This window comes from Sturnira hondurensis, unplaced genomic scaffold, assembly GCF_014824575.4.
Source record: "Sturnira hondurensis isolate 20B ecotype Veracruz unplaced genomic scaffold, ASM1482457v3 Scaffold0000780, whole genome shotgun sequence".
Taxonomy (NCBI): Eukaryota; Metazoa; Chordata; class Mammalia; order Chiroptera; family Phyllostomidae; genus Sturnira; species Sturnira hondurensis.
The window spans coordinates 795,350-812,224 of NW_028073411.1; the positions used below are offsets into that span (position 1 = coordinate 795,350).

The 16,875-nt window shown below is 44.8% G+C and overlaps 1 protein-coding gene across 5 annotated transcripts in view; it reads right to left on the reverse strand.

The window, feature by feature from the left end:
• The window catches only part of PCDH7 (protocadherin 7), a 411,669-nt gene extending 395,941 nt beyond the window's left edge, over window positions 1–15,728 (reverse strand). For 4 of the 5 annotated variants that reach the window (XM_037044691.1, XM_037044687.1, XM_037044693.1 and 1 more), the window contains exon 1: window positions 11,513–15,728. In XM_037044691.1, the coding sequence (XP_036900586.1) occupies window positions 11,513–14,671 (3,159 nt within the window). In that variant the 5' untranslated portion in view covers window positions 14,672–15,728. Of the gene's footprint in view, window positions 1–4,309; window positions 4,756–11,512 lie in introns of those variants that run through there. The other variant, XM_037044699.1, reaches the window with a different exon arrangement.
• Between the last annotated feature and the right edge of the window lie 1,147 nt (window positions 15,729–16,875).

Sequence of the window (16,875 nt, forward strand, 5' to 3'; positions counted from 1 at the left end):
GCAGTTGCGTTTTTTCCTTCTTTGTTTTTTCCTTTCTCCCAAAAGTACAGGGAGTAGAAGATGAATAGAGACAGCGCAGTCAAACCTGATTCTAAACTAAAAACAAAACATAACAAAAACAGCAAAAAACCCACACCTAATTGAAATGGGAGGACGTGGATTTTCATTAACTTTTTGACATTGATCTTATTATATTAAGCCATGGCATTTCATAGCATCCTCACAGCGTCCAGGGCCAGCAAAATTCAAGGCCACAAACATTGGCCTTTGTCAGGCCTGCATTCCCTTTGCTGATACAATCTCACCTTGCTTTCCTGAAACTCACTCCTTAACTGAGTTCCGTCTTCTAAACTACCGAAGGCCGCCTGTCCTCCCTCAAACCCCTAATGAAATCACCATTTCTTAAGAACTATTGATCTTTGTAAGGTGCTGACCTAGTTATCTGCTTAAAGCAATTTACACCCAGGTGTGCCAGAGACTAAACAGAGCTCTTTCAGAGAGTGTTTGCAATTGAAAAGAGGTGTTCTTTAAAGTATTGGGACAACTAAGAAATCCTTTTGAGTTGTAAAGTATTTCTCAGCTGTCACCTTCCTACCCACCATTCCAAATGAAGGCGTATTCCTTCTTGTAGATATCTTTCCTTACGTAAACCCACTACATGGTTTTCTGTATAGATATCCCAGGCTTTTACCTTTAGAAATGACTGCTCACCACCGGCAGTCAGAATGAACACGGAACCTTATCTTTATCAGTGAGCGTGGGTTTGGCACACTGAATTAAATACCTGCAGAAATACGAGTATGCACACATACTGATGAACACAGAGACGCATGCATTCAGGCATGCACACCATGGGATGGGGCAAAAGTAGGTTTACAGTTGTGAATACCCAAAACAGAGTTTATTCTATTGGTACTTAATTTATTGCTTTATTTCCCATAATAACAACTGTAAGTCTACTTTTGTCCAACCCTGTTATGTATCTGTTTTCCAATGATAAGGATCTCTAGAATACCAAAAACCCACCTTGGCCTGCTTCTTCTTCGTCCCAGTCAAAAGATGTTGGGAGTCCACTGTGTGGCCTCGTGACTCCCTTACTTGCCTTAAATAATTGCCAAGTTTACTACTTATATCTTTTTTAAAGGTATGGTGTTTATAACACCATCAAGTAAAGGAATGAGGGGACATCAGACAGTTGCTCATTTGCTACTGAAGCAGGAGTCATACACCAGCAGAGAAGGTAGGGACTCTGACCAACACAGCGGGTGGCCTTTTGTCATCAAGACATGGGCTCAGCAGGGAAACAAAATAAGTCAGCAGGCTCTCACGGGGTCTGATGTAAAAGTGGCCTCACATAGTCCAGTGATCTACAAGCTCCCCAGCACCAAAGCCCACATCCTTTGTTCATTGGCTCACCAATTATGTCTGAGTGTCTCCAAGGTGCTAGGCACGCTAGTAGGCCCTGGGAAATACCATGACAAACAAGACAGACTTGGGGACAGTCCCGTGAAGTTTCACGTATCCCTTGCTTTATGTGTATTTTTTGCACTGTCTTATGCATGAAGGCAAGTGTCCTGTTCTAGTCATCATTTAATTACATCCCGAAACCTTACAGTGAAACCTTCCAACAAATCAATCTATTCTCTGCAAAATGGCTAAAAACAATCACACACATCAAAGAAAGTGTTTTTCAAACTGAACAGATAGAGGATCAGTCCCAGACAGATATTGTAAATTGTGGAATTACTTCCTTAGGACTTTGGTCTTTTTAAACTTTTTTATGTTTTAGAAATAGCTTCAAAAATATAGTTAGGTTTAAGTGAATTATCTAATTCTTGAGGGTTTTTAAAATCACAGGAGGCTTTCATTTCTAAATCAGACTAACTAGTTCTTCGAAGGACTCCCACAACACTTCCTTTTTCAGTAGTACGCAGTGCGGTTTATGACCCGAGAATACCTGTAAAACTGGGCCGAGTCTAAATAAGTCTTTTCGGAAGACTTTACCCAGATAAGTCTGAAAAATATACTTTATTCAAAAGCACACATTTCCCAGCTTCCTCCAAATGCTCTTGGTACTCATAAATCCTGACTGGATATTTCTTCATATACTTTGTAAAGGTCTTAAGCACGTTCCACCCAAGTCACAAAAAAGCCGTTCCTTGTTTCCTCACGTCAGAAAAAATAGAGATTGCTTTTCCTCACAGTTTGCTCTGAGGAGCAAATCAACAAACATCATGTCCCATTCTTTGATATTTCAGAAGAATGATGCAAATATAATCTATTATTTCTTTGTGATCTTTGTATTAATTCCATAAGGATCAAGACTTAGTATTCTTTGCATACTAAGCACGAATAAGGATAGATGTGTTAAAAGAAATAAATTTTACATACTTTGTAATAGTCTCATACTCCTTAGTGGAAAATGAATTTTTGTCTTGTTCTTCAAAATAAAATGTAATGGTATAATCAATAAAATATATTAAAACAACAACAACAACAACAAAATAAAATAAAATGTCCCAATACTATATACATAGGGTGATGGGTGGTGGTTCTGAGTCTATTGCCTTCTGAGTGCAGACAGCTCCCTAAAAGGTAATTGCAGTGTTCACAGAGGGGGGAGAGGGGGTGGGCGATGGAAAGCAGGGGAGCGGGAGAGGGGGTGAGTTTATGCAGAGGCAGGGCCAATGGGGACATCCTCAATAATAAAAGGAAGAGTAAGACTTCTCAAAAGCTTTTCCCTATTGTAGATGCTGCTGCTGATCATTCTAATTTTTTACGTCTTCCTAATGTAATAGTAAAGAGCCACCATTTCCCTCCCCGAACAATCTGGAGTAGTGGTTCCCATCCCCTTCAGCTGCTTTCACAGCGAGACAGATTCTCCCTACAGCAACCAAGAACAGGAACGCACGCATGCCCAAAGACACAACTGAAACGTGGTTTGCACAAGACCACATGTACTCTTACGATACGGGCAACGGGTGTTGAAATTTTTCTCCTTCATCTCGTGTATCATTCTAGTTGGGGTGGAGACTCACACACTGCGGCAGGCCCCAGTAGTGTGTTGTAACCCAAGTTTGCAAAATGCTGCCTTAGAACATTCTTTCTGAAGGTGTTCCCAAATAAGGCCTCTATGCGGCTGCAAAGTGCGTTATGGACTTTTTTGTCTCTAACTTGTTTTCGAGTTGATGTGATTTGTTACAGGATTCACAGGTGAAGTACATCTAAGGAAGTTTACTACTTAGGATGAAGAAATGCAACATTTACGAGAAGCAGAAAGTGTTAAGAATTCTTTTCACCAACTTCTTACACTTGTCCTCACGCTCAAAGGAAAAATAGGCTGAGGAAAATCAGGTTTTAGTCAGGAAATATACTACAATCTCAACGCTATTTCTGAAATTTTCCTTCTTTTACAAAATTAAATCAACAGCTAATAGAATAAAAAGCCTGAAATATATACAGCAGAGACACATGGGCTAGAGTGCATTTCCTATCACTCTGCTGTAATATTGTTCTCATTCGTATTTATTTTGTTTAAAGGGCTTCTATATTGACGACAATTCACAAAAAAATATCTCCAGAATCTGGCATTCTTGGTTAGTATTTCAAAACTTGGGGAAAACTTTAATAGGGCAGATAATGTGGTGAATGTATTATAAAATTGTCAGATGTTACTTGGGAAACACTTATTTGATGGCACATAAACCTATACAACGTAACAGAGACATAAATACACAACATAGGGGAAGTAGCCAGGGGATTCCCCGGCTTACCCGGAAAATCACTCATGCAACCAAAATTTGGCCAATTGTTCTTCCAACACATATTACAACACGCTGAATTCTCAGAAGCTGCCGGAATTTATGTTATTTGACATCAAATGGAATAGCCTTCAGATAAATGTACTCTACAAAAAACAAGAAGCCACACATATTCCTTCCGAATGTGACCACGGTGACTTCAGTAAATCTAACTGAAAGGTTCTAAATCCTCTCAAGGATTTCAACCCCCAAATACCTTGAAAATTCCATAGATACTCTGACCAGTATTTCAGAACTAAGGAACAAAGCAATGCATTAGCAGCGCCAGTATTAAATACCAAACTAATGTCTGAAATTTGATTTACAGGCAATATTTTTAATACATATTGCTCGAGGTTCTGGCATACACAAGTGTGGGAACACACACAAACACACACACACAGTGGTATTTAGAAATACCCACATAGAATGAGCAAGAGACACTATCGTCTCTAAAAGAACTACCTCACTGGCTTGGAAAAAGGTAGTGATTGCATAACACTTTAAAATATTGATCAGTGTAGGATTTTATTGAAAATCAGTATTTAATGTATTATAGACAAAGACTTAATTGACTTAATTTTCCTTGGTTCACACAAAGCCAGAGTCTTTTGGGTTTTTTTTTTTTAAACTTTACAATTAAGTTCTGCTCACCACTTCTTTCAGAATGAAATTCCCGGTGACTTAAACATCCATTATTAGCACATTTCTTTATTAATACTGCTTCTTTTGTGTTTATTCATTGTGATATTACTTTCCTTAAATTAAAAAAAACTTGAAAATCAAATGAACATCAAGTGGAACAAGCAGTGATTGGCTGACACCCCACGGCCAAGGCCAAGGGCAGGCTCCAGCAGGTTTCGGAGTAGCCAGGTCATCAGAGTATGGTGCATAATGGAGCATCATATTAGAGTGGAATTCAGCCAAACACAGTAATGTGTGGATGTGGACGCATCTGAAAAAAGGAAAATAAAGATTTATACAGGTAAAAATAACGCAGTGAAGAAATTTTTCCCAGTGTCTTATGCCCAATCAGAATGTTGTGTTACAGATTTTGAAGCGGAGAATTTTTATTGCCAAATTATGTATGTGTAAATAATAAATATGCTCAGGAGGGAAAAGTTAACTCGTCCGACGAACCATACTTAGAAGCTTTAACAGTTTGTTCGTTTGTTTGTTTATACCCAACACTGGAGTTCAATACAAACATCACTAAATTCCTGAAAATAAAGCTTTATTCTGCCTTTAAAACATTAATTCACCAGAAGTGATAATTAAGATTAGTTTTAGTGGTTTCAGCTCAATTCTTCTTGTAATGTGGTCTCCCCGACAGCACTAATGCTGAATAAAGCACTGTGTAATGTTCTGAGACAGAGTTACCGCTTTGGAAAAAATTCTAAGGGCTTTTAAAATAAATGAGAAAGATAAGCAAAGCTGACTTAAGAGATATATATAAACAGATCTTACTAGTTCTATACAGTCATAGTAAATGAGTGGAGGGAGGGCCTTGCTACAGTCTAGAAATTGGTTACTCACAGCTTAAACGTAATGCTCTGAAAAATTACCGCACTACGCTTCGTACATACTCTCCATCACCACCCTCTCCCAGTGGGGGTTGGGGGGTGGTGCCCTTCAAATATCTAACAGCATTAATGGCTCTGCAAAGGTTTTCTCGCGTTGTATCAGTTTTAAAAACAATTCAGATGTCATTCCAAAATTGAAGGAAAGTGATCATTTATATTTATTAATACGGAAGTTCAGACTCTATACATCAGATTTGTTTACTGTGTTAATAAGGAAGTGATCTAACTGAAAAGGAATAACAAAATATTCTTCTAAAATTGCCCAGAAGACAAATTCAGAGGAAGAAAATAGCTCACAATTGTACAGGGTGGGGGAAAAGTAGGTTTACAGTTGTCCATGTGGAAAATAAAACAATTAATAGTAGCCAACACTGTTTTGTGTACTCACAACCGTATACCGACTTTTGTCCAACTCTCACATAAAGGATGCCACAAAGACAAAGTGAATGTGCAAAATTTGTAAAATACAAAGGAGTACAGGATAGGAATCATGAATATTGATGGAAAAGGACAAAGATTATCCCAATTAGAACACATGGAAAGTTTCCTACTATACTGTAGAGAAAGCTTGTATTAATTCCTGGTTAAAAGATGTTTTTATTGAGGATATACTAAATGCTAGCTAGGTGTTTACATCTATCGTCACTGTTCTACTACAATTAAAAATTCTGTCAGTTGCCTTGATGGGATGGCCCAGCTGGCTGTCAATCAAATCATCCTGCACAGCGGAAGGTCAGTGGTCAGACTTGGGCCCGGGCTGACGCCCAGGTTGAGGGATCAGGCCCCAGTCAGGGTGCATGCAAGAGACAACCAATCAGTGTTTCTCCCTCACATCGACGTTTCTTTATCTCTCTTTCTCCCTCCCTTCCCTTCTCCCCGGAATCAATAATAGAAAGAAATATTTAATTCTGTCCATTCACTTGTTGAATACATGTTCTAAACCACATTGCTACTTTATGTTAGCAATTGCCTCTTTTTCCTAAGGGTAGAAAAATACTGCTTAAAAAAACTCTATAAACTTTGAATTATAATTTGCCAGATAATTTTACAGATTAAAATCTAGAACCTAGAGCAGAATTCTATTCTATTTTAAAATGACAATCAATCTACAGCCCTGGCCAGTGTGGCTCAGGGAGCCAGAGCATCGCCCCCTAAGAGAAGGGTTGGAAATTGTGTTCAGGATCCGGGTACAAACCTAGGCTGCAGGTTTGAACCTCGGTCTGCATTTGGGGTGCCTAAGATCCACACCCCTCTAGTTCCACAGTGTGCGGGAGACAAAACCAATAGCTCTTTTCCCCCCACACTGACGTGTCCCTCTGCCTCCCTTCCTCTCTCTCTAAAAGCATTGAAAAAATGGCCTTGGGTGAGGACAAATAAATAAATGAATAAAAAAGTCAGCCTACATAGCCAATATGCAGGTATACATACATAAATAAACTTCAACAGGTTTCTGTCACTACTGAAATACAGAAAGAGGAGGTTACAAAAAAATTTCTTTCTTTTTTTTTTCTTTTTACCAAGAGGTGATAAATACGAGAGTAAAAAAAGAACACTGGGCTCCGCACTCTATGACATTATACACCTGATTATTTGGTGATTATACAAATTACTTTTTCACAGTAAACCTGTTCCCTCTTCTGTCAAATCCAGGGGCAGTTTTAGTTGCTGTCTTTTAATTTTGAAATGTGATGACTAGTGATTTTAGAAACAGACATTAAGTAGCTGATTATGATGTACTTTATGCTGATTTTGTATATGTTGAAAGTTCAAGTATTTTCCACATATAAAAGTATGAATACCACAAGGAAATAAAAGTTGAACTGCACCATGATGGGTTTATATGAATACAGCTGTATGTGTTTCTAGGGGTAGAAATGGAGAGGTATTTCCATATATAACATGTGCACACTTTTCCATGAATGAAATATGTAACTACTCAAAGACAGAAAGATAACAAGAATAAATGATTCGACTATATTTATCTAGGTGATGATTTACCTAAAAATTTTTACATCGACTTTGTAGTTTTACGTCTAAGTCATGAACTGACTTAACACAAGCTTAGACTAAGGTTCAAATAGTCATGCCTGGACTTTCCAAAAATCTGCATGTTCACTGCCCATCAAATCAGTGGATGACCCTGTCCTTGTTTTATCCAGAGGTCCAGGTAACACTGCCTTAGTGGGTACCTCCTGATTAAAGACAGCCTCACCTCCATCATGAGCTCCTCGTCTGCAACATCAAGCCAAAGGCAACAGAAATCCCACCAGATCTAGGTGGATTGTGCGCCTGGAAAAGTGTCCTTGCTTACTCACAGACAGGAGAGCCACACTGTAGACACCCTGCTTACAGAATTGAAACTGGAAGCTGCGCACGGCAGCACTCCGCAGATGCATTTCCACCCTAACACATATGGTGTCATATGCACACACACAAATCGATGTGTGGTGTCCTCGGTGCTCAGAGCTCTGCTAGATGACGGCAAGTCATGTCATCCACTGGCTTCTGAAACTGAAGTAATTAAAAAATAAAATAACTTCTGCCATAAGCTTTACTAAGAATGCCACAAATATTGAGCATCATCTGATCAATTAAAGGAAACATCCTTCAGATGGCCTTCAGCAGCTCCTTACGCAAGGGAAATTGTCACTGGAGTCAATATAAATTCTTTCTGAGTATCCCAGGATCAGCTACAAATGGATTTTTAAATGAATGTTTATTCAAGCTGTATCTTCTACACTCTTGCCAAAAACAAAGTACCTAACATTCCATTTACTAAATACAATAAATTGTTTACTTGCCAGTACGTTATCCAAATAACAGCATGGCCAGGATGAGCTCAATAAAACTGGAACATAATAAGTGAAGTGATAACTATACCTTTATATATGTCGGCTCATGTCGTGGGATTATGTTAACTCTTTAAGAAAATTGAAAAAATACTTAACACACTAAAACACTAGAGATTTTTAAATACATAGAAAAAATACTAAAAAAAAAAGAAAATGCTTCTACCTTTATTTTATAACTTAAAAACACAGATGTACTTACAAAAGTGTAATAACCACAAAGACCTGGGTTATCAAGCAAAAGGAAGAATGAAATGGGATGGGGTATCCTGAATCCCAGTAACACTCTAAGTGATGCAAATGGTCTCCACTGGACATACCACTGTGGATCAAGGGCTTCCACTGCAGAGGTCTAAACTTGGAAAACCCGGGGTTACATCAGTGTTCCTAATGTGTGAATTTTAAAAGCAATTCCAGCAATTCTGCAACACACATCTCCTAGCTTCTGCCCAGGAGGAAATACAGACGCTTGAATTGAGTGACTCTAGTGCTGAAAAAACAAAGCTGATATGGAGGGAGGGTGGCTTTATTTACAAACTTGTATTTCAACAAAGCTGTTTACTGTGACGCAGTCAGTTAAGAGGACTCAGGAGCGCTACTTCCAAAGGTCTCACTGTCCTGAAGGTAAGAGCACTGTGGCAGATATCCCTTCCACAACATCAAGAGAGGAGCTGTGATAAAGGAATTTAGGGAAACTATGAATAAAATGAAGGCTTTATATCTGATAAAAATCTCAGATTTTTAATCTCTGCCTTAAGGAATTAAAAGGTGGCAACCCTCAAATTTCTCCATAAATGAACTCAGTACCAAAGGGGGGAAATGACAACAAACCCCTGTATTTGTTTACGAATTTTCTTTTATGTCAGGTGGCATCAAAGAAAATGCATTTTGGCACTGTGCAAAAACTAAAGGTAGTATCTTTTAAAAATAAAAAAGAGAAAATGATCTATTTATGGTACAAACAAAAATCAGCACAAAAAATATCCTTTTTATCATGTCAGATGTCTAAACAGAATATAACTTTGTAAATGGATCCCTGTCCCCTGACAGCAATATCGAGATGAAGAGTATCAATTACTAGTACTAATTACATTAAGGGGGATTATTCCATTTGCTTTTATTTCATTTTAGGTTAGCTACTTATTGTGGTTAAAACTTTATACATCTGTTGAAAACCTAAGGACATACAAGTTTTCCAGAGTCACTTTTGGCAAACTACATGATTTATTCCAATGGCTTTGTAGGATATGTGAACTCTCTTGCTCAGCTAAGAGACTAACCCCACACATTACTTTATTTATAAGCATATCACTTTGCCTTTTAAACAAGATGCCACAGCAGCCTTGATATTGGCTGTTTTAAATATTCAAGAATATAAGTCTAACCCTATTTGATGGGCCAAACAAAGCTTAAGTGACAACACACACCCTAGTAGGTGGTTACATTAAAGAACTATATCTGTAAACTTGCCAGGATGCCTCCACTCAGAAGCTGAAGATGCCACCGTTTAGAATGCAAATGCTGTCCAGCCACAAGACAAACAGCCCTACCAGGCTAACAGCTGAGCAGTAACTTATTCAGCAGGAAGATCCCTCCACTGGACTTTTGCATTAAAATGACCATTTCCTAGGGAAATTTCCACAGATCTCCATTTATTTGGGGGTGTTTGTAAGTAATCTTACAAAAGTGCTACTATTTTAACTGCAATTGGCCCTTGTTTAGAAAACTGATAAAGGCACGAAAGAAAGAACAGAAATCTGTTTCTAACTCCAGGTAAAGCAAAGACACAACAGGTGCCAACTTTCCACTCGACAAATTTCACTTAAAAAAACATAACTCAGCCTCACGTGCATATCAAAAGACATACTTTCAAACTTTCAGTGCATTATAGTTAAACCTGTGTTTTCTTGCATTGCTTTGAATATTGGATATAAAACCATGCTAAGTATAATTCTTCTTATCCAAATATTTTCTGCATATAGTAAAGTACTATATGCAGAATGCAGAAAATATTTCTTTAGGAAACTAATGTTTGAAAGTATGAAAGCAATAAGAAACTATCCCTCTCCTGTAATATCTTTAATGTGCCCATCAACACACATCTTTAACGAGGCTATAAAATAACTTTTTTCCTTTGCCTTAATTCTTCTCAGATCATACATTCCACATGGAAGCATATCTAATAGAAAAGCTATTATCCGATACTATCTGACAGATATGAATGTGTTTCTTGAGATGAGTCCTGAAATTAAGAAATATGTGATTTATTAGAAGATTTATTAGTAGAGTTGCTACAGCATTAGACTCAACAGTTTCTAAAAGGTTTTATTTGCTGTGTCAAACTTTGGTGGATGTAAAAAGTAAACTTTGTGAGCATTGCATATACCACGCAATACATTTTGTATGTATTTTTGAAAGCTTTTTTGTTGTTGTTTTTTACTGTCTCCACATTTCACTGAGAAACAACTGTATCAGATTTTCCACATAACCTTCATTGTCTCGGTACAGCACAGTGCACACCAAAACATTCTTGCACACAGTGCGTCAAACACAAACACTTTTGTTGCTTGGATCAATAAGTGGTTCAGACAGTGCACTTTTCCTTATAAACTTTTAATACAAAACGTGAAGAATGCAAATGCTGATTATATAACCTCATAAAAGTCTAATTGTAATAGGTATCGAAGTATTAAACATGTTATTTTCATGACACTTGCATATCACTAAATATTTTTAGACCACCATTTTTGTCAGTGTAGACAGTACATCTCTATTTCAGACTGGGTACCACATTTGCATGAGTCAGCATCCGCGTAGCTGTGAAATTCTGCATAATGTGTAACACAGCTAAAACTTTTACAGTGTCAAGTTGCACAGACACCAGTAGTAATTCTAGAAATTCTCCCTGGATGCAATTATCTACTTAGCAGCCACAAAAGAAATTTCCCGTTAAAGCTAATTATACAAACTATACATATTTGCTCTGGAAACACAGAATGTAGGGAGGATGTGGGCTGCCAAGTGCAAAAGAACAGTACAAAATACTTCCTACTTTGAACTTTTTCTTTAGTAAACTCAGTAACCATTGGTCTGACTTGCAAAATACAGGTGGCCTCTACCAAATTAATGATGTATGAGTTACCATTAAATCCCTGCTATTAAAATTTTAAATCACAGCTTTCAAAAAAGGGAAGAAGGCCACACTTTGCAGGAGGTCCTTTCTGTCTCAGAATTATTAGCCTCGCCGGGGATATTTAAATGTATCTGAGATGCATCTTACCTGTTTGCTGTACTTGTTATTGGTTTGACAGCTGTATTCAGAGCAGTGATCTGATCCAATGGAAATGTTGTCTCCTGCTCCCACGAATGTGTTGGCTGGTGGTAGATCTTGTACGGCTTGGTGTTTTTTCCCTGCAGTTGGTGACTGGGGGTGAAGCTGGACAGTAGGCAATGGGGAACTGGATTTGTAATGCCTGGCCAGGTCAGGACTGCCAGGCCCCCCGTTGACCGACCGGTACCGGCCCATGCTGGGGCTGTCTGACAGCTTCTCATTGACACTATCATACCTCTGTCCGTTTGGCTTGGAAGCTTCTACAGTGACAATGCTGCTGTATAGAGGCTGCTTTGATTTTTTGTTTTTCTTGTCCTTTTTGGGCTTTTTAGATTTGTCATGCTGTTGGGGTGTAAAAAAGTCTTCGTGATCTTTTTTGCCAGCCTCATAGCCATTTTTATTTTTGGAACGGCAGTACCTTGCCATCACTACAATTAAGATGATTAGAATCACTGTCATAATACCAGCAACCACTCCGATGACAATACTAAGTCTCTGTTTGCTAATTTCGTAGCTCGGGTCACCAGCTATATCCTGGGTGAGTGGGGTGTGCAAACTTCTGGCTATCTGGGAGTCGATCACAGTTGCGTTGGAAACACTTTCATTGACAAACACGTGCACCAGAGCTGTGGTGGACTGGGAGGGCTGCCCGCTGTCATTCACTTGCACCACCAACCTGTGCAAGCCATAATGCTTCTGGGTGAGCTTCCCCACCAAGGAAACCACACCACTGGCAGAATCAATCTCAAAGAGCTTGAAGGGATTCCCTCCCACAATGCTGTAGTTAAGGTCTGCATTGACACCGTCGTCACTGTCTGTTGCCAATACTGTCGCTACTACTGTCCTGACATTACTTGAAGGGGGCAGTAAAGTGTAGGAAACGTTTTTGGGAAGGGTGATTGTGGGAGCATTGTCATTTTCATCCATCACAAAGAGAGAGACGGTGGCTGTGGCTGACCTGGGAGGATCTCCTCCGTCCACGGCCTTGACTCTGAATGTGTACGTGGTCTGATGTTCCCGGTCAAAAGACATTGTGGAGTAAATGGTCCCCGTGTCGTTTTCAATGGAAAAAATATTACTGTTTTCCTCGATGTACAGGCTCATCTCTGCATTGCGCCCCTTGTCAGCATCCATCACCGTGACCATCCCCACGGGGCTGTTGGGCTGCAAGTTTTCTTTCACGTAAAAGGTAAAGACGTCCTGCATAAACTTAGGGTCATTGTCATTCTTGTCAGCCACCTGCACGATCACCGTGGTGCTGCCCTGCAGCACCGGGATGCCTTTGTCTTTGGCGTTAACTTTAAACTCATACCTGTCCGTCTGCTCGCGGTCCAGCACCGTATTGACGAGGATGTCCCCAGAATCGGGATCGATGGCAAAAATCCCCATCACGGAGGAGTCCAGGGAGTAAGCTATCTCCGCGTTTTTCCCGCTGTCGGCGTCTGTCGCCAGCACCGTGGCCACCCTCTCACCAGGGATGTTGTTCTCCGGAAAGTAGACCTCCACCACGGACTGGCCGAAGACCGGCGGGTTGTCGTTGGTGTCTCCCACCTTGACGATCAGGGAGTTGTTGCTGGAGAGGCTGGGGCCGCCGGAGTCCACCGCCACTATGACCACGTTGAACTCCCGGGTGGTCTCATAGTCCAAAGGGGCCGAGGTGTGCAGGAAGTACTTTTTCTTGTTTTGGTCGCCCTCTGTGTCGCTGGCCGGCTTGAGCTGGAACGGCACGTCCCCCACCACGGTGCAGGCGACCACACCGTTCTCGCCTTGGTCTCGGTCGGACACCTGCACCAGGGCGATGGGAGTGTCCACCAGGACGTCCTCGGCCACGTTGGCCACCCCGTCCTTGAGAGGGATACGCCCAATCTTTCGGATTTCAATAGACGGCACATTGTCGTTCTCATCCTTGATGATGAGGACCACGGTGGCCTTGTCGGTCTTGGGGGGCTGCCCGCGGTCGCGGGCCATGACGGTGAAGCGCAGCTGGTTCACCTCCTCGCGGTCTATTCGGTGCAGGACACTGAGCCACCCTGAGGTCTCGTCCAGGCGCAGCAGCCGCCTCACGGACTCTGTAGCCGCCCCGAACACGTACTCGATCTGCCCGTTGACCCCCACGTCCAGGTCGGTGGCACGCAGCTGCAGGATAGGGGTCCCTGGGGCGCTGTTCTCGGCCAGGTCCGCCTCGTACACGCTCTTCTCGAAGCGGGGGCTGTTGTCGTTCACGTCGGTGATGAGCACCCGCAGGATGGCCTGGGAGGAGCGGGGCGGGTCCCCACCGTCGCGCACCCGCAGGGTCAGCTCGTAGGAGTCTCGCTGCTCGCGGTCCAGCGCCCCCTTGACGATCAGCTGCGGCTGCTTCTCGCCATCCGGGGTGTCGGCCACCTGCAGTTCGAACACGCTGCTGCGGCCGCCGGGGCTGGTCCCGCCGCCGCCCTCCGGTGCGTCCAGCCGCCGCTTGGAGCCGCCGCCGCTCCCGCCGTTCCCGCCGCCCCCGGGGTAGGGGGCGCTGTCTGCAGGCCCGGCGCGCCGACCCTCGCCGCCGCCTCCCCCGGGTTCCTGGAGCAGCTCGTAGCGCTCGATGCCGTTGCGGCCGAAGTCCCGGTCGGTGGCGGTGGGGAGCAGGTACAGAGTGCCCACCGGCCTGTTCTCCTCCACCGTGAGGGTGAGCACCGGCGACGGGAAGGTGGGCGTGTTGTCGTTGATGTCCAGCACGATGACCCGACCTTCGAACAGGTCCACCCAGCTCTGCGAGGGCCCGATCACCGACACCTCGAAGTCCAGGAAGCACTCGTTCTCGTCGAAGATCATCTGACACTGGGGCAGCTTCTCGCGGTCGATGCGCCGCTCGCTGGTGCTCAGCTCTCCCGTAAGGTTGTCGATCTTCAGGTACTCCGAGCCCGACTCGAGGCTGAACGTCACCTCACCCGAGCCGGTCACGATGCCCAGGTCCGAGGCGACGTTGCCGATTCGGACGTCTGCCGGGCCCTCCTCGGCCAGCCGGTACCGGAGGAGTTGCTTGGCGGCGGCCAGGCTGAGCGAGAGCGGCAGGAGGAGGCAGCAGCCCAGGCACCAGCCGCGCGCCCACCCCGCGGTCCGCATCCTCAGCATCTTCTCCTGCTGCTGCTGCTACTGCTCTTTCTAATCACAGCCCCCCTTGGCGCCCCCCTCCTCCGGGGCCGGCCGCCTGCCCTCCTCCCGGACCTCTCCACTCTCCGGGAAAGGAAAAAAAGGGAGAGGGAGAGGTGGGAGGGGGCAAGAGCAGTGTGTAGAGTCAGCCAGGGGAAACCAGCGGTAGATCCTTCTTCTTTTTTTTTTTTTTGTCCTGCTTCTTCCGAAAGTTATTGTTTCATAATTCATGCAATGGGTGCTAATCGCCCGCTTGCTGGCCGCCGTTCAGTCGCAGTACTCACAGTTCACGGGACACTGCGCGCCAAGGGTTCGGCGCCCCCCTCCCTGGAGTCATCCCCGCAGCAAGCGGAGAATCCCGGGCTCCCGTCCTGGCTCTGTCTGAAGGGGCCGGTACCGCTCCCGCAGACGAGCGGTGGAGCCGGGAAGCAAAGGGGAGCGAGTCTGCAGCCTCCCCCGCCTGCCAACCCTGCTAGTCTTTGCTGCTACTCGAGTTGAGTCCAATTCACGTTTCAGCCGCTCAGTCCAGCCTTAGCTTCTGCTCCGGCTGCCCAGGAAAACGTGAGTCGCTTCCTGCACGAGGCGCTGGGGTCAGCAACAAGCCAGTCTCAACTCCGACTCCGCTCAGGCAGAGGGAGAGCCAGTCAACAGATCGAGAAGGAAGAATGCCCGTCAGGTTGCTTCGGGCACCGAGCTACGGAGACCACTCGCGTTACAGAGCGGTCCGCGTCCGGGTTCCCCCCGCGCACCCAAGAGCAGCCCGAGCCATGTTCAGAGTCGGTCCCTTCTCACCCTGAGAGCTGCTTTTCCTTTTTTTCTTAACAACTCTGCGCAAGGTCATTAGTCACGAAGCCGCCGCCTGAAACCGCAGCAGCAGTTCGCCCGCGGAGGTGAAGGCTGAGCCGAGCGCACCGCGCGGCGCCCAAGTTTGGGTTCGCAGCCGCAGAGTCCGTGCCTTCCCTCACCTGCATTCGGCCCGCGTGTCGGAGCTCTGGGATCTGCAGCGCTGTGCGCGATTCAGGGAGGAGATTGCAGCCTCTCTCTCTCTCTCCCCACTCTCTGGATCCCTCCCCTCCCTCCCTCTCTCCTCCCTCCTCCTCCTCCTCCTCCTCCCTCCTCTCCTTTCCCCTTTCCCCTTCTCCCACTCTGTCTCCTGCACGATCCGTTTCCTTTCACCCAGTCCCAATGCAGGCAACTCGAGCTGAACTTGATCCCTTTGCAGTTCAAAGGTGAGCAAACCCGGCTCTGTGCTCAAGCGACGTTGGCCCAGCGAGAGCCCCTGGCCGGGCTCTCCCAACGGCAATTAACAAAGATGCCCAATTCTGTCCGGATTTCCGAAGAAAAGCCAAAGGCATGGGGAGGGAGTGGAGGGGGAGGTGGAGTCAGTGATAGCTGCCAAGTAGCTTGGGGGGGGGGGGGCGGAGGACAAAAACAGTTTGCCAAGGGGAGGAAAAGTGCCAGTCGGTTGCTGCCTCGGAAGTGCCCTGGCTCGGCGGGTGAATTCCGCAGTTGTCTGGTCCCTTTTGCGTCTAGGAGAGTCTGGCGCGGGCGCTCCCTCCACCCCTCGAGCTGCCACAGCTCTAAGACACGGCAAGTGGGAAGCTCCGGCTCACGAGCCGCGAGCCAGAAACCCGCAAGTTTGCCCAAAGTGGTGGTTGCTGCTCGTGGCTCAAGCTTGTCCGTGACGCTGCAGCAGCGGCGGCGGCGGCGGCGATAGCAGCCGAAGCGCTGAAACTACACACTGGCAGTGAGGGAGGGAGGAGTGTGTGTGTTGCCGGAGGGAGGAGGCGGTAGGAGGGAGTACTAGTCAGCAGTCGCGCTCAGGAAAGCCGGGCTTCAGCTCCTCTGGCCACACCGAGTGTGCGCTCTCCCTGTCAGCCTCCCCCGAAGCCAAAGCACTCCTCCCCCCGCCAACCCCCAAGTCCCCAGCGAGTGCAGCCAGTGCTTTCTCGGAGGGACTTGTTTTCCCTCCCTTGGGCTGGTAAATTTCCTCTCTTTAATGCCCAGTGGGTGTTGGAGAGCGCTGGAGCGGGGTCAGGAAACGTTTTCTCCGCCTCCACTCCCCCTTCTCGGAGCCCCATTCCCCACCCCCACGATGTGTGTCCTGCTTGCGATCTTGGTTAGGGTATGATTACGAGTGGGTTGGGAGACCCCGCGTGCGCCCAGGGAGCCACGCTAGTCTTCGG